The following is a 24,501-nucleotide window of genomic DNA, read 5'->3' on the forward strand; positions in this document are numbered from 1 at the left end:
ATTCATTTTTTTTAAGAGTTTCACTTCCTTTTTTGTACATTTGCAGCTAAACTTCCTGTAGCTCCACTCTTGGTTGAATTTCCTTGAATTTGATCCTGAACAGAATCATCCAATGTTTGTTTAAGCCTATTGTCTGCGAGTTTTTAGAAATCCATTAATCGTTTCCATAGAGTTACCAACCTAAACACAGACTGATGTCAGGAGGTCTCTGATACTGATACTGATGTCACTGCTCCAATAATTGTCTCCCATGATAAAAGATCATCGCTGCATGATAGAGAGGATTAACTGTTTTTATCTGGGATTAAAGACTGCCCCCGTCTAGGTTTCCTAATGGGTGCGGGTTTATATTCAAAGCTTAAGACCTTCTAAAAGCACTCCATCCATCCTGGTAGAGCTTTAGTCTGGAGAGAGAAGCTTGCTCGCAAGTTTGTACACAAGTACTAGATTGCACTATGACTGAAATTTTAATACTTGTTCTAAAGAAGTATGCATTGATATTTGTATCTCATTAAGAAGAATATACAGATGAACATTGTAGGATATGACGTCTGTGGCGGACAAAATGGAGGTATTTCATATACATTTTTTTCCATTTCTAAACTTTTGACCCTAAACTTTTCTGCTATATTTGATTATTACTTCATTGATCTATGAATTGAATCATTATGAACAGAGTATGTTTACTACAACCTGTCAAGAATGTTCAAATTGATTGAAATGTTTGGTCTTCGCAGCAAGTTTCAGGGGAACAGGATCAGTTGTTTTCCCTCGTTAGTAACGCTCAGCGTGGAAGATTAGATGAACAGCGCTGCACATTGGGTCCAACAAAACCTCAACAACTTCATGCCAACAGCCCAGGTCAGATGTCTTTGCCATTTTGGTAATGGTAATAAATAAAAAAAATAAAAAAATGGGCATCACCCTATTTACATAGTTGATTAATCACAGCACATTAAGACAATGCTTTTGTATTTCAAGTTTTCTAAAATGCTGTCAAATCGATTCTTCGCGATTAATCAATTCTAACATAAAAGTTTGTTTATATCATGTGTGTGTATCATATATATATATATATATATATATATATATATATATATTTACACACACACACACATATATAAACAAAAACGTTCTTGTTAGATGCAATTAATCACGATTAATCGATTTGACAGCACTAGATGCAAATGAGGCATTTTTCAATAAATATGAACTAATTCACATACATTTCCATATCAGAAATATGAACATTGGATAAACCCAGGTTCAAATTTCTTTTTGTTGACATATTAGAGTCATTGGTTTTTACAGAGGGGATTGTGATATCGCTTTTTTATGGAGCCTCTTACAGAGCCCTTAAAGTGACATGGTGGAGGAAAAATTATGGGATTGGGGGGAAAAAAGATTTCAGTGCTTTTGCTTTCACTTGCAAAACTTTTGCGTTCCCCCGAGAAACTTTGCGTTCGTTCGCAAAAAAAAAAAGTTTCCCCAGGTTTCTCCGGGAAACGCAAAAGTTTGAGAGTGAACGAAAATATTTGTGAACAAAAGCAAATATATTTCAGAGAGAACACAAAATTTTGCAAGAAAACGCAAATATCTTTCAGAGAGAAAGCAAAGGTTTTGCGAGCGAATGCAAAGTTTCTCGGGGGGGAATGTAAAATTTTGCGCGCGAACTCAAATATCTTTTGGGAGAGAATGCAAAAGTTTGTGTGAACGGAAAAGTTTTCAAATGAAAGCAAATATCTTTGCGAGTGAGCGAAAAAGTTTACAAATGAAAGCAAATATCTTTGCGAGAGAATGCAAAAGTTTGGCAGTGAGCGCAAAAGTTTACGAACGAACACAAATAACTTTGCGAGAGAATGCAAAAGTTTATGAACTAATGCAAATATCTTTGCGAGAGAATGCAAAGTTTAAGAAATTATGCAAATATCTTTGCAAGAATGCAAAAGTTTAGGAACTAATGCAAATATCTTTGCGAGAATGCAAAAGTTTACGAACTAATGCAAATATCTTTGCGAGAGAATGCAAAAGTTTACGAACTAATGCAAATTTCTTTGCGAGAGAATGCAAAAGTTTACGAACTAATGCAAATATCTTTGCGAGAGAATGCAAAAGTTTAAGAAATAATGCAAATATCTTTGCGAGAGAATGCAAAAGTTTACGAACTAATGCAAATATCTTTGCGAGAGAGTGCAAAAGTTTGCAAGAGAGCGGAAAAGTTTATGAACTAACGCAAATTTCTTTGCGAGCGAATGCAAAAGTTTGTGAGTGAATGGAAAAGTTTGCGAACGAACGCAAATATCTTTGCGAGTGAACGAAAAGTTTACGAACGAATGCAAATATCTTTGCGAGAGAATGCAAACGTTTGCAAGTGAGTGGAAAAGTTTATGAACGAACGCAAATATCTTTATGAGTGAATGAAAAAGTTTGCGAACAAATGCAAATATCTTTGGGAGCGAATGCAAAAGTTTGCAAGCGAACGGAAAGTTTCTTAGCGAAACGCAAAACATTCACGAGAGAACGCAAAAGCATTGACAAAGAATTTTTCATCCCGTCTCATATTTTTTTCCTTCACCATGTCCCTTTAGGTTCTCCATAGTACTGAACCACTGCCAGCGGTAAATTAATCAGAAAGTGTTTGTCCAAACTCACAACAGGTTTTGCGCAAAAGTTTGCGAATGAACGCAAATCTTTGCTGGGGAATGCAAAAGTTTTGCGAGGGAACGCAAAATTTCTCAGGGGAAAGCAAAAAAAAGGGGCTCTGTATTGATAGTAATAAAACTTAAAGTTTTGGTGTGTGAAGTTAAAGCTTAAAGTGCTGCTGAAGTGCAGACTATTGTGGAAGCAAAAATAGCCCAAAATACTTAAAATTGCACAGGTTTCTTGACTTAAAAGTACCATTTACATGTTCATGTCTCTTTGGACGACACTGCGGCAGATGGCGATGACTTTTTACAGTTCCTGGTCAAGAGTCCGAGCCAACGATTAGATGACCAACGAGTGACGCTCAGTTCACTGCCAGGGATGGAGGCATTCACCATCAGAGATCCGAAAGACGGAAATGTACTGAAGACAAACTTTGACCAGTTCTGCAACATGGTCAGCAGAGCTCATGTGAGTTTTCCAGTGAACTTCGGAGGACATCTTATTAGTAAAACAAAGTTTATTTGGAGCATGTTTTACAAGAAAATACTGTTTTAGTCTTTCTATTTCAAAATTTCACTTTTAAATCCCTATGTTACTTGCCATTTCTTTGTAATTATTTTTTTAAATTTACTAGCAATTTCTGAATTTTTTGAATTTATATTTGAAATTTAGTAGCATTTTATTTTACAGCCCTGTTCTGCATATACATACGATGTTCTTATTATAGTAGACTACTTTCAACAAGTACTAACCCTGAACTTAAACCTGAACATAAACCTAACCTTAACCCATGTAGTTATATTACCCAGTATTTGTAACATATTGTAAAATTAAGTGAAAACGAAGTAAATCCTGCAATTTATTTTTGATTGTATATACAGGAAAGAATTGAAAAGAACGTTTTTTTTTCTTCATATTTCTTAACCTGCAATGTAGAGTTTCAGGAAACAGATCCCTCCCAAAAACACCCTTTCCCCTGAAGCCCCGAACACTGTGAGAAGAGCGAGCTACAGTCCTCAGCCTCCTGCTGATTCAGACACTTACAACACGCTCACAACCAGATCAGCCTCATTCAACCCCATATCAGACAAGGACAGGATGGAACGTTTTCAAGTGAGTATGAATGCTTGTATTTACAGTGGCCTCACTTTCTCTCAAAACTTCCTACTTACAAAGTACAAAAGCCTGTTATTCTTGTTCTTAATCCATCAGGGTGAGCAGGACCAGATGTTGTGTCTAGTTAGTAAAGCACAACGTGGACGTATGGATGAACAGCGCTGCTCCATTAACCCCTTATCGCCTTCACCCAGACATATGGATACCAGCCAGTCAGGTTAGTCTGTAATAATAAAGTGAATAATTCAACAAATGCATTATAAAGCAAACCAACCAGAGAAGGTTCTTTACTACGTGCATGTTTGTATACACCACCTAAACAGATCAAGATGTCGAGAATTTTTTTAAACTCATTTCTAACACCCAAAATCGACGGTTCGATGACCAGCGGGTGACGCTAAAGCCGTTGTCAGGAAAACAAGCACCTTCTGGGATGACAGCTCAGGAATCAGATCAGCTCTTCAACATGGTCTCCAGAATACAGGTGTGTAATGCTTCCTTCAGTTCAAGCGGTTATACAGTACGGTTCCAAAGTCTGAAAGAAACGAATGCTTTTATTCAGCAAGCATGCACTAGTTGATTAAAAGTGTCAGTAAAGACATTTATAATGTCACAAAAGATTTCTATTTCAAATAAATGTTGTTCTTTTGAACTGTCTAGTGTCTATGCATCAAAGAATCCTGAAAAAAAAAAGATTATGGTTTTCACTAAAATATAAAGCAGCATAACAATGATAATCAGAAATGTTTCTTGAGCATCAAATCAGTATATCAGAATAATTTCTGAAGGATCATGTGACACTGAAGACTGGAGTAATGATGCTGAATATTTCACATTTCAAATATTTTCAAATAGAAAAGTTATTTTAAATTGTAATAATATTACTGTTGTTTCTGTATTTTTTTTATCAAATAAATGCAGCCTTGGTGAGCATAAGAGACTCCTTTCTCCTTTCTCCAAAATGTGATGAAACGACCCCTTTCAGATACATTTGTGAGACTATGCGCAGCTCTAATAAGGGCAAGAGCACAAATATAGGCCAGCAAAAAAGGGCTTATTTTAAGATCTCAATCAACATTTACTAGCGCTCTCCTGTTTCCATAACTGGTACATGCACAGAAATAGAAACCTGGACAGAATATCATTAATTTAAAAGCACTCTGTGATAAGAAGGCACGCTTGTATTATTTTGTCTTTGGCAGGGCTCTCGGATGGATGATCAGTGCTGCTCTGCTCCCAAACTCCAGCTGGGGTCTCCTGCCCCCCCAAAGAAGTCTTATTCTCAACCTGTATCCCCGACTAACCCTCCATCTGAATCACCCAGGAGATCAGGATCATTCAGTCCTTCCTCTGAGGTGATATATATATATATACACTCACCTAATGGATTATAGGAACACTATACTAATACTGTGTTTGACCCCCTTTCGCCTTCAGAACTGCCTTAATTCTACGTGGCATTGATTCAACAAGGTGCTGAAAGCATTCTTTAGAAATATTGGCCCATATTGATAGGATAGCATCTTGCAGTTGATGGAGATTTGTGGGATGCACATCCAGGGCACGAAGCTCCCGTTAGGGGTGGGCGATATGAGCAAAAATTCATATCACGATATTTTTCACTGTCCGGACGATATCGATATTATATCGCGATATGAGAAAAAAAATTGGAATCACATTTTAGTACACCTTAGTTAAATCACAGGCAAAATATGTATTTTAACAGTAGATAACTAGAAACAGGTGAGGCATTTCATTGGACATAGACCTGAATTTTTTGTTTTTTTTTTGTGCCATTTTTTTCCTGAAAAAGTGCAAACGTGCAACATGAGGTAGGCCTGAATGCACTTGTTATGTCTTTCCACTTTTTGCTCGTCTTGTCATAATGAGAACCGGCAGCGAATGAAGACTTCATTGATTTCTGAGTGAGAGCCGTCTTCGGGTGTGCTCTGTCTCCGCCGGGAATATCTGTTGTTATAGTTTTGCTTTTTTAAATTAGTTTTTATTTTAATATCGTTTTCAATTTTGCTTTAAATTTCAGTTTAGTTTTAGCTAGTTTCATTAATAGTTTTGTTAGTTTTTATTTAGTTTTATTTTGCAAACACATTTCTATATAGTTTTTATTTTATTTGGTTTCAGTTTTAGTAATTATAGTTTAGCTTTAGCAGAGCGAGCAGAACACTTCCAGTGTAGACCAAAGCGAGACGTTTAATTTAAGTTTAATGTTTGCACAGATTACAGTTAACTCTTATGCAGACATCTTAATAATAAAAATAAAATAATGGTTTGAGATTGAACAAAGCACCAAATAAATAGAACTTAAAAGTATACAAGAAAAAAACAATGAAAATTTTCATACAAACTAATTCATTAGTGTAAGGAGACAGAATAAAGGCCTACAGTTTGTACAGTATAAAACCCATTACGTCTATGGAGAGTCCCCACAAAGATAGTGGACCAGTGTGTGTGTATGCGCGCGCTTATGTGTGTGTCGTGTCCTGTTATTCATAGCCTAATGTTACATTGCGGGGAAATGTCTCCACGTGGATAATATTATTAGCAGTAAATGTTTTGTAAAAACAAAGATAATAATAGCAGCTTTCAACCTTCATGAAAACATGACATCTCAAACATACAGAAGCCACAAAAAAACTTTAACGTTTTTTTGTGCTTGACGAACTTGTTTTGGTGTTGCACCCGCGTCTCGCAAATGAAACGGCATTCTAAAAATGCTGCGCTCCAGTTAAAAGTCAAACTTGCGTCTCATTACCTTGTTATTTCCCATTCCACCGCAAAAGATGCATCCTTTATGAACAGCCGCTTAGCACTAGCGATGCGTTCTACGTTACGGTCCTTCATTGAACGCGTCACAGGACAGCGGTTAATCGCCTCAGCAACTTCACGCATGAAGCGCCAAATCAGCCATTTCCTTAAACAGCGTATTCGATTCTGTATCGTCAGTGTTAACAGTTGTAAAGAGTTGGCTACCAAATTGAACAAAACAATATAACTGCAAAATTTGAATTTATGAATACGGTATCCTCGGTATCGCAAAATCCATATCATGGCACAACATAATACCGGTATTCACGTTCACACCGGTATAGCGCCCACCCCTAGCTCCCGTTCCACCACATCCCAAAGATGCTCTATTGGGTTGAGATCTAGTGACTGTGGGGGCCATTTTAGTACAGTGAACTCATTGTCATGTTCAAGAAACCAATTTGAAATGATTCGAGCTTTGTGACATGGTGCATTATCCTGCTAGAAGTAGCCATCAGAGGATGGTACATGGTGGCCATAAAGGGATGGACATGGTCAGAAACAATGCTCAGGTAGGCTGTGGCATTTAAACGATGCGCAATTGGCACTAAGGGGCCTAAAGTGTGCCAAGAAAACATCCCCCACACCATTACACCACCACCACCAGCCTGCACAGTGGTAACAAGGCATGATGGTTCCATGTTCTCATTCTGTTTACGCCAAATTCTGACTCTACCATCTGAATGTCTCAACAGAAATCGAGACTCATCAGACCAGGCAACATTTTTCCAGTCTTCAACTGTCCAATTTTGGTGAGCTCTTGCAAATTGTAGCCTCTTTTTCCTACTTTGTAGTGGAGATGAGTGGTACCCGGTGGCGTCTTCTGCTGTTGTAGCCCATCCGCCTCAAGGTTGTGTGTGTTGTGGCTGTACAAATGCTTTGCTGCATACCTCGGTTGTAACGAGTGGTTATTTCAGTCAAAGTTGCTCTTCTATCAGCTTGAATCAGTCGGCCCATTCTCCTCTGACCTCTAGCATCAACAAGGCATTTTCGCCCACAGGACTGCTGCATACTGGATGTTTTTCCCTTTTCACACCATTCTTTGTAAACCCTAGAAATGGTTGTGTGTGAAAATCCCAGTAACTGAGCAGATTGTGAAATACTCAGACCGGCCCGTCTGGCACCAACAACCATGCCACGCTCAAAATGGCTTAAATCACCTTTTTTTCCCATTCTGACATTCAGTTTGGAGTTCAGGAGATTGTCTTGACCAGGACCACACCCCTAAATGCATTGAAGCAACTGCCATGTGATTGGTTGATTAGATAATTGCATTAATGAGAAATTGAACAGGTGTTCCTATTAATCCTTTTGGTGAGTGTATATATTTAATAATACCACTGAAAGTGAAGTGACAAAGATGCTACATAGTTTTTACTGTATATATTTCAAATGTTATAAAGTGGATATATTTTGTTGTTGTTTACTTGCTTTTGTAATGACTTGTAGCTCTCAGATTAGTTCGTACAATATTTAGGGTACGTTTAAACGCCAATGATGTACTAAAAACAGTAACGTTTTTCCTTTTGGTTTTTGAAAAGTTTCGCGAACAGACAACAACTTCGTCAAAACGATCCCCGTTCACACGGATCCATTAAAACGACTAAAACGCTGTATTAGTCATGCCAGGCCAGTAGTTGGCGATGTCACTTTGTAAAGAAACACTATATGCCAATAGACTGAACATGTAATAAGCATGATGTAACCGTTTTCACAAATTCGCGCTTTTGTAGTTTATACAGAGACGATGACTTATCGTTTTCAAAAACTTGCTCTTTGAAACCCGCTTTCAGAAGTTTGCATTTTCAGGCCCCCAAAACACCGCCGTCATGTAAATGAACGACCAAAATGCATGAAAAGTTTTCAGTTTTTAGTTGAAAACAGTGTTGTGTAAACGGCCCCTTTTGTGTGAACATTGCAAAAGTGTAGCAAACCTTAGGCAAACCTTTCAGTTTTCCAACTAAAAACTTTTTTGGATTTAGCATTTTGGCCGTTCATTTACACGACGACAATGGCGTTTTGGGTGCCTGAAAATGCAAACTTTTTGAAAACTATACTGTTAATGTCTCTGTGTAAACTACAAAAATGTGAATTTGTGAAAACGGGCTGCACAATTAAGGCCTGTTCACACCGGGACGAATTTCGCGCGCGTTATTCGCCGACGTTTAACGCCTCGTGACTAAACAAAGGGCGCCTATGTGAGTGTGCACACCGACGCGAAAAACGCCACGCGTAAAAGCATCATTTTTTAAAAAACGCCTCGGGTTTGTTTTTTTGGTTTGACGCGCCGCGTCAAAAATTATCCGACCAATGAGATTGGCGCTTTTGCTCACGTGTCTGGAGCTTCTGAAGTTACAGTAAAACACAACTTGGGGGCGCTCAAACACAAAACGGTCGTGCCGAGCACACAAACGTAACGGCGAAGAAGATGCGCCAAGTAGCGTCTACCATAGATATCCATAATAAAGGCTAGATGTCTCGTCCGCGCTGCTGGCCAATGGCCTTTATTATGGATATCTATGGTCTACACTGCCAGGAAGAAATAAGACGAGGAAGATGCAAGGCAAGATGAATGTAGAGCTGCTGGTCTCGTTGGTGTCGGAACATAAAGAACTATATGACAAACGCGACAGCGACTACAAAATAGGACTATTTCTGTTTTACATTAAGCGCCATCTAATGTCAGGGAATGAATTTGCATGTTCACTCGGCTCAACGTCAGCGAAAATCGCTTGGGTGTGAACACAAAAAACGCGTTGAAAAACGCTGACGAATAACGCGCGCCGATATTCGTCCCGGTGTGTACGGGGCTTTATTCGCAAAGGCTACGATTATTTTATGCGTTGCTTCATCTGAACACCAGAGGCCGCTCTCACGCAGACACGCCAAATATGCCCCGCGGCAGAAGATAGGAACATCATTCCAGGAAATCCCTAATATGGGCATCATACTATCTGTAGTAGTTGAATAAACAGAAGATTGAAACGCTTTGATTGATTAAACATGACTAATAAACACACGACTGCCTTATTCTGTGTAAGAAGCCACATCATCTCCCAGAAGGATGCTCAACTGTCGTTATGAAGTGAGTTTTGAGCAAAATCATGTTATTAAATGTTGTCTTTTGTTAGACAAAGAGGTTCATAAATGCTTCTCATATTAGGAAAGATATTTGACGCGTGTTGCTTTTTCAAATGCACGTTATAAGTGACTCAAACTCGCAGTGCTTTCAGACGAAGCAACGTTTAAGAGCCGCACATCAATGACAAGCTGCACATAAGCCATTGCGATTTCAAAATCACGATGAGCCAAATTGGTTTAAGTGCGATTACATGTAAATTGCGATTAATCGTGCAGCCCTAACGGTGACGTCATGTGCATGCGTATCACGTGTTCAGTCTATTGGCACATAGTGTTTCTTTACAAAGTGACATCGCCAACTACTGGCCTGGCATGAATAATACAGCGTTTTTAGTCGTTTTTGTGGATCCGTGTAAATGGGGAATCGTTTTGACAATGTCTGTACGTCTATACACAAAAAACTTATTTTTTTGTACATTGATGGTGTAAAGGTACCCTTATATATATATATATATATATATATATATATATATATATATATATATATATATATATATATATATATATATATAAATTGTGTACAGCATATATGATTCTGTGCTGATTTGTTGATTCTGTTGCGATGTTTTTAGAGCATCATACCATCTTTGTCACTGGTATTGTTCTATAATTATATAATATAATATGTTGTGCGTTCAAAATAAGTCTGTGGTATGCTGTCAGTTACTATAGACTGTTTTTCTTAGGATAGTAAAATATGTCTGCTAAAGGTAGAATGCCCCTGCAAAATCATAAATTCATATTGATTCATGTAGTGTTTCCTTTTCTCTGAATCAGGTACAAAATTGTATCGATCAGGACCAGTTTTTTTCCCTGGTGCATAATTCACAGCATCGGCGAATGGATGACCAGCGGTGCTCATTTGATCCCTTTAAAAAACCTTCCCCCTCTCCAAATAGCCCGAACGCTAATCCCACAGGTAACTGGTAATGATTATTAATGACCGAATTACTGTAATTCAGACCTTTCACACTGTTCTACTGGCTTGTTGCATACAGAGGAAGATCCTGAGGACCTTTTCAATCTACTGGCCAACTTTCAAAGAGGACGACTGGATGATCAACGTGTGACACTTGGCGCATTGCCAGGCCTCCAGCCCTCCGGAATAGAGACAAAGAGAGAGAGAAATAAAGCAGCCCCCCAAATCATGCTGACCCCCGCGTCACCTGCTGCACCAAAAAAAGCTTGTCCCAGTCCGTCCTCTCCCTCTCTGACCGTCTGTGACTCGGACACACCTGGCAGGCCTCCCCCCAGACCGCCCTCATTTTGCCCAGCGTCAGATAGGGAGAGATTACCGTATGATGACACGTCTGCGCAGGTGAGGCACTTTTTTTTTCTGCATGTAACGTTACTGCATCTATTTTTGAGCTGAATGGTTGATATTAATGGCACATTCGTGTTTTACAGATATCATTTCAAATTTCCATGCGCTTCCCTCCACATCAGGTAGGGGCAGTAAATGACCACGAAACGTGTTTTTCAGAATGAAAGAATATTAAGTGAAAAGTTCTCATTAAAAGTGTGAAACAAATGAATGTCTGCAAATTACACAAAGTCAGCATGAAATGAAAATTTACGCTATCTATATTCTAAATGCAGTAATTGATCTCATTGTGAACGATTCATCGATGTAAGTTTAGTTTGTAACTTTTTTTTTACCTCATAATGCTTAAGTCATAACTCAATCTTTTGGTGAAATCGACAGACTTCTCTCTGGCGATGTATGCCTCTTTTAACGCCCACATCTCAAAATCCAATCAACAATAGAACCGAGTCCCGCCTTACATCTTATTATTTTTCCATAACCCTAAATAAGTTTCACTCGGATGTATGTCGCAACATGGAAGACAAATCTGTCTCTGTTTCATCACAACTTTAATACCTAATAATACTTACGATATGTAAAATGAAAATTCTGTCAGTATTTAATGTAGTTATAAACTTAAAACCATAAAACGTGTGATCGTCAACGAGTGGATCTCTGAGCTGGAGTGAGTGAGTGGAGGCGGGGCTCATTTGCATAATCATAGAACCGCGTATACTACATGAGGCAAGGGTGTAGAGATACATTCAAGCTATTTAAGGCATGAAGATTTTTTCTTTTTAAAGGAAAAAACTTTTCAATATGTAATTTTGGTTATCAAAGATTAGTTTTAAGGGATAAAATTATTGACTACAGGGCGACTACAAGTACACATAAGGAAAACTTAGTCCCTTACCTTCAAGGAAGTGCTAGACATGAGCTGATCTTGCAGCTCAAAGTAAACTTAGGACTTAAATATTGTTTTCCATGTTCCAGACGGTTACTTATTCATGACCGAACATTAATGTCTAAATGCAGGGGTTCTCAACTCTGGCCCTCGAGGTCCACTTTTCTGCAGAGTTTGGCTCCAACCCTGATCAAACTCGCCTGCCTATAACTTACTAGTAAACCTGAAAACACCCCGATTAGCATTTTAAAGTTGTGTTTGATTAGGCCTGGAAGTCCAGAGTTGAGAACCCCTAAAATCTATTTTTGTGTCTCCTTCAGACGCATGGAGAAAACAATCAGCCGTGTTCATTCCCTGAAGTTTTCCTCACGATCGGACAGCCAGGGGAGACTATAGTGCTTCCTCTCAGCCCTAGGCCCGGCGGACCAATCTCTCTCAATGTGAACCCACCCAGAAACCATCGCTCCAGGTCTCCATCCCCTCGCCGGTCTCCTGCCAGACAGACACACTCGTCGGGACCCTCGTCTCCACACCCGGGGGACACGGCTAGTCCAATCAGCCCACATGAGGACTACTTCTCTCTCATCCAGAGAGTCCACAGCGCTCAGCTGCAGCAGAATAATGGACCCAACAGAGCAGAGCCCAACAAAGAGGCGAGGAAGGGGAAGGGGAAGAGTCGTGGAAGGAAAGAGAAAAAAGAGGGAAACAAAGAAAAGAGAAAATAAGACGCTTGTTCAATGTATGTGTTTCACATCACCTGGATGAAGGCCAGAGTTATGTTGGTTGAGTAAATTTGATTGACTGGAATTTGTGTCTGTATTAAGTGAAGGTGTAAATGTGCAGTGTTCAGTTAAATCTGCTGTGATGGATGATAAAATATGCTTGAGCTGCTTCTGTTGTGTTTGACATAAATAAATATATATATTCGTGTGATGCTTTATACCTGTTTTTCAAATGACATACCGTTACTACCAGCATTTGTACTTTAGTATACTTATTACGGAAATTATGTTTCAAATAATACACTTAAATGCTTGTCTGTACACTTAATTATATGTTAACTTTAATGAAATAAACATGTATTATAGTTTAAATTGATGTTAAATGCAATCAGCTGAACTTAAGGGAAGTGTTTTTTGACATAGACTACTTAGGTAGGACTTAAGTACATCGTATATGTAATTTCATAATTACTTCTATGGTCTTATGAAGTATGGTTGAAGAGCATTGCCAAATGTACAGACAACTATGATCAACTAAAATATATTTTAAATGGCATTTCAATTGAAACTTGTCACATATTTGATATACATTGTCACATTTTATGTCAAACAAACACACACCAGTTAAAATTATAATCAAGTGCTGTACATGTGCTTTAGCATATTACTCAGCACATCATAATTGACTTAAGTGGCCTTTATTTCTCTAATATTATAAATCTACAAGTAAAGATTTGAATTGCACAGGACACTTTTTTCTCAAGGGTGAAAATCCTCATCGACTCGGTTAGGGTAACTACTACTGATGATATTAAAGCCTATCTATTATAGATGAGTGGTTTACCACAGTTAATTATCAACTGTAATAAATATATATATATATGTAAACTCAAAATTTAGCGCACTGCAGAATAATGGCAAAGACGTTGAAGATTAGCACACAGGATATATTCAGAGTGCTGAAGCCTCTCTTCCATTGACTTCCATTCAAAAACGCACTAAGGCTCCCCCTAGAGGACAAGCCCTGACACAACCTGCCTGTCCACCTCAGCCAATAGGAAGCGACTTCACTCGGAAAGGGCGGGGCGTTTGTATTCAACGATCTCAGCACGTTGGGAAAGTGTTTGTTTTGTCAAGAATTTCACTGAGTTTTTAGCACTATTAGACGGATTTTCTCTTGCTGACGAAAATGCCGACTTTTAACGGAAAGGCAGACGTTATATTCGTAAGTATTTGAGTGTCTTAAATCAGTTTCGTGACATTTAACCGAGCCTGTTCTCAGCTAGCTGTGATTAGCTTGCTAACTACGAGAGTATAAGATAATAACTTTATGCCAAAATAATGTTTGAAGATTGTTATTAGAAACATCTGTGATTTGTTACCTGTCAAACATCAACTGGAGTGTTGTTGTCATATTTAACGTCATATTTAATGACAGGAACAGTAGTTAGCATAATATGTTTGGTATTGTTTAGATTAGAACAATTATGATCGAAATATGTCTTGCTCCCTTATATAACTTGTAACCATTACTCAAACTTGACTTTATCTTTTTGGGCTTGCTTGAGCATCTGTGTTTTCATAAAACTCATGTTCATGTGTATTTTGCAGGAAGATGATGATTTGCCTTATGAAGAAGAAATCATCAGGAATCCATATTCAGTAAAGTGTTGGATGCGATATATTGAGCACAAGCAAAATGCTCAGAAATCAGTGCTCAATATGATCTATGAAAGAGCTTTAAAAGAGCTGCCTGGCAGGTCCGTACATGTCATCTTGTTCTCTCTCACATTGAACCCGTGTGCTTGATGCACATAAATGATGTTTGTTTCTTTGCTTATGTTTTTTTCTGTCAGTTACAAGTTGTGGTACAACTACCTGAGAGAGAGGAGGAAACAGGTGAAAGGCAAGTGTGTCACAGATCCAACATATGAGGAGGTGAACAACTGTCATGAAAGAGCACTTGTGTTTATGCACAAGGTAAAGTCGACATTTCATGCATTTTCATGTTTATTTGGCGGCAGCACCGTGTGTCAAAGTGACTCATGTGATTTGATGGTTGCACATTCATTTTCTTTTGTTCTCTGTCTCCTCAGATGCCGAGGATATGGATCGACTACTGTCAGTTCATGGTGTCTCAATGCAAAATTACACGGAGCAGACGGACGTTCGATCGGGCGTTACGAGCGCTGCCCGTTACCCAGCATCCTCGCATCTGGCCCTTGTATCTTCGCTATGGCCGTAACTTGCCTCTCCCAGAAACAGCTATTCGTGTTTTCCGTCGTTACCTAAAGGTAAGGGACGGACATTATGCTGAATACCAAATACACGCTTGTATAAGTTGACATTTCAAGTTTTGTGCTTCGAGGTGCTGTACGATTTCTTTCTGCTTGCTGTGTTGCCTTGTTTATAGAGATCTCTACAGACTTGCTTTTCCTCTGTCCTGTGTGTAGTTGTCTCCTGAGAATGCAGAGGAATACATTGATTACCTGCGTTCAGTTGGACGTCTGGATGAAGCTGCGCTCCGACTGGCCGCTGTGGTCAATGATGAAAACTTTGTTTCTAAAGAGGGAAAGTCCAATTATCAGGTCAGCAAATTACATGTTTTACATTTTGAGTTTGTCCACCTAAACACACGTGCAGTGTAAATATACTACTGTTGGTCAAATGTTTGGGGTTGGTCAAAAATTCAAATAACTGTTCTCTATTTGAATATAAAACAAATTGAACATAAATGTATTAAAGCTGAATTTTCAGCATCATTACTGCAGTCTTCAGTGTCACATGATCCTTCAGAAATCATTCTAATATGATCTGATTCGATGCAGAAACATTTGTTATTATTATCAATGATTCAAAAGAACAACATTTATTTGAAATGGAAATATTTTGTAAAATTATTAATGTCTTTATTGTCGCTTTTGATCAATTTAATGCATCCTTGCTGAATAAAGCTATTAATTAAAAAACATATTATTAACCCCAAACCATATTTTATTGGACTGTCCTGGGTTTAATACAAGTAGAATGCTCTTTTATGAAGTTATTTCACTTAAGGACTTATTTAGTTAGATTATGCCTGAAAAGGTTTTTTAATTTTTTATCATATGTTAATTTATTTTTTTATATGACTTGTGTTTGTTTGCTTAGTTTTATTATATTTATATGATATTTGTATTTTTGTAATTTAATTTTTGCCATGAAAATAGCCTTAGATTCTGACATGGCATTAAATAAAACTATATATCTAACCCCAAACTTTTGAACATTAATGTATTTGACAATGATTAATTTTAATAATGGTTCCTTACTAAATGATGTATGATGAAATCTGAAATTGGTCCCCATTTGATTAGTTTATTTGGCATAATTCATGCTGGGAGACAAAAATGCTGAAGACACAAATGTAGCTTGCGGATCTGAATTTGGTGGCTTAAAATAGGTAAAAAATGTACATTTAATACACTGGTCATTATTATAGGAATTTTAATTATTAAAGTCCCTAATCGATTCATTCAATCTTCATTCTCAGATCAATGCATTGTGATGCATCAAAGCATTTGCATCTATCTTTATGTCCATGTTACGATCCTTTTAAAGTTCAGGTTTGTGAATTATGCACCATGCAAATTCTCCATATTTTTACATGAGAAATAAAAACCTGAAAATTCAATTACAGCTTTGGCACGAGCTCTGTGACCTCATCTCACAAAACCCGGACAAGGTGACCTCACTAAACGTGGGAGCGATTATCCGAGGAGGTCTCACCCGCTTTACCGACCAGCTTGGCAGACTCTGGTGTTCTCTGGCGGATTACTACATCCGCAGCGGACACTTTGAGAAGGTAAAACTGTGAAATCCAACTGAGAGTTTCCAATTAAAAACTCAACTTTTTATGCATTTTGGCCGTTCATTTACACGTTTGACATGATCTGTGTGAACAGGGATCGTTTTGATCACCTTGTTGTCTGTAGGCGAAACACGCAAAGGAAAAATGTTCCTGTCTTAGTACATCGTTGTCTTGTAAACATACTCTTAGACTCCCGAATATACTAACTCTGTTCACTCACAGGTCGACACAATTAACTATCTTGTTTTTTTTTCAAGGCTCGAGATGTATATGAGGAAGCCATCCTAACCGTAGTCACTGTGCGAGACTTCACCCAGGTTTTCGACAGCTATGCGCAGTTTGAAGAGAGTATGATCGCTGCCAAGATGGAGACCACATCTGAACTGGGACAAGACGAAGATGGTGAGAGATTTTTCTTACAGAGCTTTACAGCAAATAAGCCTTGATGTTGGTCTTACAGAAAAGCTGATTTCCCCACTGTAGAGGACATTGACTTGGAGTTGCGATTGGCCCGTTTTGAGTTGCTGATAACTCGACGGCCGCTCTTATTAAACAGTGTGCTGCTCCGTCAGAACCCTCACAACGTTCACGAGTGGCACAAGAGAGTCAAACTCTACGACGGCCAACCTCGACAGGTCGGAAACATCATTTACATCATCTTTAAATCAGTCGATAACTGTCGTGTGTGATTTACACATCCTATGTTGCTTTGTCCTGTAGATCATCAACACATACACAGAGGCTGTGCAAACAGTAGATCCTGTGAAAGCCACAGGAAAGCCTCACAATCTCTGGGTGTCCTTCGCCAGATTCTATGAGGATAACGAACAGCTAGATGACGTACGAAACTTCCCATCGATAATTACTTGGCAGATTACTGTAAACTGATGGCTAACTATTTGACTTGAACTTCAAGGCTCGGACTATCTTCGAGAAGGCCACGAAGGTCAACTACAAACAGGTGGATGATCTTGCTGCAGTGTGGTGCGAGTATGGAGAGATGGAGCTGAGACATGAGAACTATGACCAGGCTTTGCGTATACTAAGGGTAAGAGACAGTGTCACACATAGTGCTTTAGTGCAGTGGTTCCCAACCATGTTTCCTCTGGTACTTCTGCTGTAATGATGATACAGCTGTAAAACCTGTTATTAAACATAAACTAGGAGTGCCAATAGATTCAAATAATTAACCAAAATCGATTTTCATGATTCCAGAAGTTTCAAAAAACGCTATGTTCCTCAATAAAGGCAAGAGTTGTTGAGGGGAAAAATTAAAGTAGAACATTTTTCAGCTTGGAAAATTGACATCACCCTTTATTCAAAAATTATTACAAATTTGTTAAAGATTTTGTAAGCATATTGCGTTGTTGTGCTTGGAGTCATTTGTTTTATTTGTAGTAATGCAATGAGACATGTTCGATTCTGCCAACATAATTTTTGGCCAGGCTATAAAGGTAAAAGAGTAGCAAAACTCGAGGGTTTCATAACTTGTATAATAAATATTCATACACTTTAATGCCAATTTACACTCACAGCTCCAATGTGAAAACCTGTAAAACACAAAAAAATTTGAATGTTGGGATTTGCAGAAATTAGTCACAAACCTGTATTCTGAATTTGAAGTATTTGCTCTTATTTTTACATTCTCATTCGCTGTACAACCTCAATCAGGCACTTTCAACTTGTCCAATCTGTCAAGATTTATTAAATAAAAATACAACCTGTATCTGTAGGTTTGCTAATTTTGTCAGATGAATACCTTAACCAAGTTTAGTGTTATGTGCTTCCCTCATATTTAAACCATTTAAAGTAACAACAGGTAACTTTTCAACCTTCATAATATATTTCCAAGTCTCTTGTGATGGTACATCGACTTACAATAGGTTGAATGACACGTCTGCCATAGCCTGACGGGGTCTGTAGCGTTTTTAATCGTACTTTAAATTCGACTGCTTTACGGCATATACGTCACTTCCACCACCACCCCCCACTTCCTTAAAATCGGACTTGCGAGCCAAATGTTATAGTCATGGCCGAAGCAGCACAGAAAAACAAGAAAGCAAAGGTTTTATCGGAGCAAAGCAAAAAGAGAAAGTGATCGCGTTAAAGGCAGAACGAGGATCAACATTGCAGAGCTGCCAACTCTCACGCATTGGCCGTGAGACACCCGCATTTGATTGGTTTCACATGCTCACACGTACGCCACACCCCCGGTTTCTCACGCTAAATTGTCAACCCGGTCGGTCAAATCCCTGAAAGATGAGTTTATCTATAGATCTACCTGTTGAGCCACTCGTGATCGACAAGTTATACCGCAAATTAGTTCAAATCTCCCGAAATCTAGAGCGAGCGCGCACGCGAGACAGAGACTGTGCTCCAACGCGCGCGGACGGCAGAGAGAGAAAGCGAGCGAGAGACCTTGCGTGTGCAGGGAGCATCGAACCCTCCATCGAAAAAAGAATGCCTCTCTCTAACCTCTCTAATTCGCTAGAGTAGTAGCGAATTATCAATCTGGTAGCTAGTAAACGATATTCTAGTTTTTGATGGTTAGCTATCGCGATAGTATTCTCGTTCTGATTTGAACTTTGCAATCGATGAAATGCCAATAGCAAATGTTTGACCTAAAAAGTGTAGTCTACTCAACATGTACAAAGAAAGGAGGAAGATTATTAATAAAATCATATTTTAGGATACCTAACATGTCTGTGATATTTGTTTATTTGTCTTGCCTCAAGCTATAATGCAAATCGATTTGTAAAATTTGCAGATTCATTTATGGTAGCTTGATATTATAATATTGACGATATATGGTTATTATCAACCACTCAAACATTGCATTGAAGTATCATATAGATCCAGTAAAACGGTAACCAATAGACTAGGCTACTATAATGACGCTGGCTTGTAAACGTGAGCATCGCGATCATTTGTCGTTATAAAAAAAATAAAACCCATGAAATTATATTCATATGACATGCTGAAATATATGCCACTGTACCTGGGATGAAGACATTTCACACGCGACGCAAGCAGAACACCTGCATGTGACCTCCTCCTACAGTGTTCAGGGCTATCCTGGTTGTCAACAATTGCACGTGCATGTAGGATGACAGAGTTTACGACAGTAGTAGAGGACAATACTGTTTACCAACTGTAGGGGGAGCCCGAGAGCAAAAAACTACCTGTTGTTACTTTAAAAAATATAACACATTTTCCTCATATTTTGATAATTTAATTGAACTTGTAGGGTCATTGAGAACATCACTTTTGGCCACTACTGTACATATCGGCTTTCTTTTATTTTTAACGGCTTTCAGCTTTGCTATTATTAATTATTTTATATTATAATATTTGAAGTCCAGCCCAGTTTCTTTGCAATAAGTGGTTAAGTCGGAGATCAGTGAGAATTTTCATGTCATCAAACTTTTTTCACATGTTGACAAATCTTTTTCTTCTCAGAAAGCAACAGCGATTCCCTCAAGAAAAGCAGAGTATTTTGACGCATCAGAACCGGTGCAGAATCGAGTATATAAATCCCTGAAAGTTTGGTCCATGCTTGCAGATTTGGAGGAGAGTCTTGGCACATTCCAGGTATGCTACTGTATTTAACAAGCTAGATTTAGCAGTAAGACTCTTGCAATGTTGTGTGTTAATGGAACCGTTGCTTTTGTCAGTCCACAAAGGCGGTGTATGATCGCATCATTGACCTCCGCATCGCCACACCTCAGATCATCATTAACTATGCCATGTTTCTTGAAGAACACAACTACTTTGAAGATAGCTTCAAGGTAATGGAATTTAATCAGTCGGTCACATGGACATGACTCATTATCGTTTCATTCTTTTGGGAATTTATATATTTTCGCTTTAACAAACATGTTTGTTTATTCATCAAATCATATGATTGTAGGCATATGAGCGTGGCATTGCCCTCTTTAGGTGGCCTAATGTCCATGACATCTGGAACACGTACCTCACTAAATTCATCGACCGATATGGAGGCAAGAAGCTGGAGAGAGCACGAGATCTGTTTGAGCAGGCGCTGGATAGGTGTCCTCCTAAATACGCCAAAAGTAATAATACAGAAAACACAAAATGATATGATTAACTGCATTCGTTCATTAAATCTAGAATCCATTTGATCAGCTCTGACCTTTGGAAATGCATAGCCAACTCTGTTAGATATAAAAACCCAGGTCCTGATTCAATTTGTGCTGTTTAACAGCGATCTACCTGCTGTACGCTAAGCTGGAAGAGGAGTACGGTTTGGCGCGACATGCCATGGCTGTATATGAGAGAGCCACTTCGGCTGTAGAGCCACAGGAACGTCATCAGATGTTCAACATCTACATCAAACGGGCAGCAGAGATTTATGGAGTCACTCACACAAGAGCCATCTATCAGAAAGCCATTGAGGTAAAGCACTCAGCTGGTATCGCTTTAAAAGTATATCAGGATTTATAACATGTTTTGTGCTGTAATGAGTTAACTTGGTCTGGTGCAGGTCCTGCCAGATGAACACGCCAGAGACATGTGCCTGCGCTTCGCTGACATGGAGAGCAAACTTGGAGAGATTGACAGAGCGAGAGCCATCTACTCTTACTGCTCTCAGATCTGTGATCCCAGGGTAAATCTTACCTCACCGTTCCACATTGCTTTGGTCATATTGTGTGTGATGCTGGATTTTGAACGCCCTCCCGTACCATTTCTTGAACAGTTGACCGCTCATTTTTGGCAAAGCTGGAAGGAGTTTGAGATTCGCCACGGTAACGAGGACACCATCCGTGAGATGCTGCGGATCAAACGCAGTGTGCAGGCCACATACAATACACAAGTCAACTTCATGTCCTCTCAGATGCTCAAGGCAACCACTAATGCTACTGGAACAGGCAAGTTTCATTCATTAAAGGGGTCATGACATGAGAAATCAAATTGAGCTTTTGCATTAAAACAGTTTCATAGCATAACGTCCTCCTCGTGTAGAAAAAAAGCTTTTATGGAATCAAGCTTCAAAAAATGGTTCGTTTGGGTATTGTGGGATCTGTGACGTCACAGGAAAATAGATTTGCATATGACTGCCTCTAGAGCAAGGCATCGACGAATCATTGTACACATCACACAATTAACCCCGCCCACTGGTGTTCAGTCGGTTAAGGCCCTGTCCCAAATGGCGCACTTCATGCGGACTTTTGATCTCGTGGACTTAAATTGCACGTGATCTCCGAGTCTACGAGTCCGTAGGCCGTCCCATTTAGCATTTTAACGCTCTGAAGTGTGCTCAGCAGCGCCCCCTTTGTACCCTTGAAGCGGTCTTCCGCGAAGCCCGCATAGACGCAGGCTCCACGCACTTTAACTACCCAGGAATCCTTGCGAAAGGCCAATCAGACAACGGATGGGAGGAGATTTCGCTCACGGACAACTGTTAACATGGCTGAGAAGAAAATATTTAAGTGTAATTATCATTACGGTTTTTATGACAAGTTTATACAAACATTATGAACATCGACCAGTGGTTGATGTCTCAAACAGGCTAATAATAGCGAGCTGAATAATACAATCGCATTATGATTCATTAAATAAATAGAACCGAATGTCAGGGCTTTACTGAGTTAAATGTAAACACAACAACAATAGGCAGCATATTTCCCCGAACCTGTAGCTCCTGTCCATAACAACAATCAGACCGTCTTCCTGTTTCCGGCGTGACGATCGAGTCTGTCCCAAAAATACCTCTCAATGCGCCCTCGCGGACTCGCGCTAAGGGCCCTATAGGTCTGCACTACATGACGTCACCGAAGTGTGGACTCTGAGGAAGTCCACAAGTCTGGAGTGTGCCATTTGGGACAGGGCTTAACACTTGTCAAAGTAAAAAGTAAAATAAAACCCATTATAATCACTGACGCTGTCTACACTGGATACCGCATCCACCTTAGTGTTTAACATAGGCGCGACCATTTTTAGCCTAAATAATGCGTCATCATAAAATGACTGTTTTATATGGATGTTTTCACAACGCTTACTCTTGTGCAATAGAGAGTGGGCGTTGACACCGTTCCCTATGCAGTGACATAATCATAACAGTGGCCGTTTACTGACAAGCCTTAAAGGAGCCGCCCCTTAAAAACGCGTCAATTCAGACAGAGGGTCAACCTCTATTAACGTATACGAACCTCAAGGAACATATTCAAATAAAAACTCCATGTTATGACCCCTTTAAAGCCTTTTAATTTCTTTTATAACTGTTTTAATTTTCCTTGCTTTTATTTTGTGATTATTTTCATTCCTTTCTGTAAAGCACTTTGAATTGCCATAGTGTATGAAATGTGCTATATAAATAAACTTGCTTTGCCTTGCCAACAGGAAATCAAAATTGATTAGTTTTAATATATGTTCTTTAGGCTAATGTTGTGGCTGTTGTTTCATGTTCACTTTGCAGGAAAAAAGTGTCTTTATAAAAACAGTTGATTCTACCAAACTAATAACTGGAGGAGTGTTTCAATTAACTAAATTTGAAAACATAAAAAATGGTTTTGTTAATTGAATTAAGGCTGAAATGTAAATATTAGACAAAACTTTAAGAAAACTACATTTAAGTTGAAGTACTCAAGCTTATAACTATATGTTTAGGTTGAATTAAATTAAAACTGAAAAGTAAATTAAAGCTACGATATATATATATAAATTAGAAAAATAAATGACACGCATAACAATTACTCAAATTTTGAAATGAAATGTGAAAATATATATAACAATTAAAGCTAATTAATGAATAAATTCTATAATAGTATATAAATGATACTAAAATAACCTGAGAATGGTGCAGAATCTGTTATTTTCTAGAATGACAATCTATATTTGCCACGTGAAATTTATGCGGTAAGCAAATGGGTGTTGGGAATGATCCACAAATCGAGGTTATGTAACAGCATATTATCATTCATTATCCAGTGTGTGTGTAAACGTTTGTGTTGTGTGTTTCAGTGTCAGATCTTGCTCCGGGGCAGAGCGGAGTGGATGACATGAGGCTGCTGGAGCAGAAGGCACAGCAACTGGCCGTAGAGGCCGAACAGGACAAACCCAAACCTAAAGACAAGATCCTTTTCGTCAGGTGTGTGTACAGCTGTGCCCTAGTCTGAGGCGGGCCACACGAGCCAATCAGAGCACAAGCCCGGCTCAATGGCTTATTCAAACGATTCTGCCCTCTTTGGAAATGAAGTTTCTATTGTGCTATATTTACATCACTTGACATTTGTTTGGTTTGTACAGAAGTGACACCTCTCGCAGTGAACTCGCCCAACTGGCCAAACAAGCTAATCCTGATGAGATTGACATTGATGATGATGATGAGGATGCAGAGGATGGGGAACCGGATGGTTAGTTCAGATGGAACATGATTGTTTTGTTTTCTTCCTAGATACTCGAACACTTCATCAGCATTTTGAGTGTTCGGTCTTTGAACAGTTGCTGATCATTTGCATGCGTGTCATTTCAGAAGTCCAGTTGGAGCAGAAGTCTGTCCCCACTGCTGTCTTCGGAGGACTAAAGGAGGACTGAATTTGTTGCAGTTCAGTAACCAAGAAACAGTGAAAATCATTAGCAACATGAATTATGTAAATGGTTTGCTACACTTTAGCAATACCAATTCAGACCACATGGTGTCACTCTTTGCAGCATTTGTATGCTTTCATTTTTTTTTTCATGATGACATTGGATGACATTAAAATGTTAAAGCGCTAGAATTGCATTGTTTTTCCCCATCTGTCTACTGTACATTAAAAGATCAATCCCCCATGCATGACATCTACAAATTGTTTGTTATCAGATTGCAATACTGCCAAGTCTCTGAAGGCTCTGCCCATCGTTGCACGGACACATGGGTGGAGCTGTTGAATCTGAATCATGCTGTGGTTTCACTAATATGTCAGTTTGGCACATCTGGTTATCGATCACTCTGTCTCTTTAAACTTTCTTTTTGTTCAAGTTTCTTATTCTG

General features: G+C 38.9%; 2 protein-coding genes across 3 annotated transcripts; both read left to right on the forward strand.

Moving 5' to 3' along the window:
* Positions 1-232: 232 nt before the first annotated feature.
* LOC130086112 (uncharacterized) lies at positions 233-12,739 on the forward strand. 2 transcript variants are annotated; one of them, XM_056252281.1, is made up of 11 exons: positions 233-571; positions 738-883; positions 2,939-3,114; positions 3,583-3,759; positions 3,859-3,979; positions 4,086-4,246; positions 4,965-5,117; positions 10,504-10,645; positions 10,725-11,044; positions 11,134-11,172; positions 12,257-12,739. In XM_056252281.1, exons 2-11 carry the CDS (start codon positions 802-804, stop codon positions 12,659-12,661), a joined length of 1,776 nt encoding a protein of 591 aa, XP_056108256.1. In that variant the 5' UTR covers positions 233-571; positions 738-801; the 3' UTR covers positions 12,662-12,739. The 2 variants fall into 2 exon arrangements, with proteins under 2 accessions (XP_056108256.1, XP_056108248.1); XM_056252273.1 differs by having other exon boundaries at positions 738-861.
* A 993-nt stretch (positions 12,740-13,732) lies between these two features.
* Positions 13,733-24,237, forward strand: xab2 (XPA binding protein 2). Its single transcript, XM_056252221.1, has 19 exons — positions 13,733-13,883; positions 14,270-14,418; positions 14,515-14,638; positions 14,755-14,952; positions 15,112-15,246; positions 16,338-16,502; positions 16,766-16,910; positions 16,992-17,143; positions 17,229-17,348; positions 17,425-17,556; positions 19,968-20,099; positions 20,183-20,296; positions 20,419-20,581; positions 20,734-20,924; positions 21,013-21,135; positions 21,226-21,397; positions 23,490-23,616; positions 23,775-23,881; positions 24,001-24,237. Exons 1-19 carry the CDS (start codon positions 13,848-13,850, stop codon positions 24,060-24,062), a joined length of 2,547 nt encoding a protein of 848 aa, XP_056108196.1. The 5' UTR covers positions 13,733-13,847; the 3' UTR covers positions 24,063-24,237.
* Positions 24,238-24,501: the final 264 nt, after the last annotated feature.

This window comes from Rhinichthys klamathensis, unplaced genomic scaffold (assembly GCF_029890125.1).
Source record: "Rhinichthys klamathensis goyatoka isolate OS25496 unplaced genomic scaffold, OSU_Roscu_1.1 h1tg000004l_1, whole genome shotgun sequence".
NCBI lineage: Eukaryota > Metazoa > Chordata > Actinopteri > Cypriniformes > Leuciscidae > Rhinichthys > Rhinichthys klamathensis.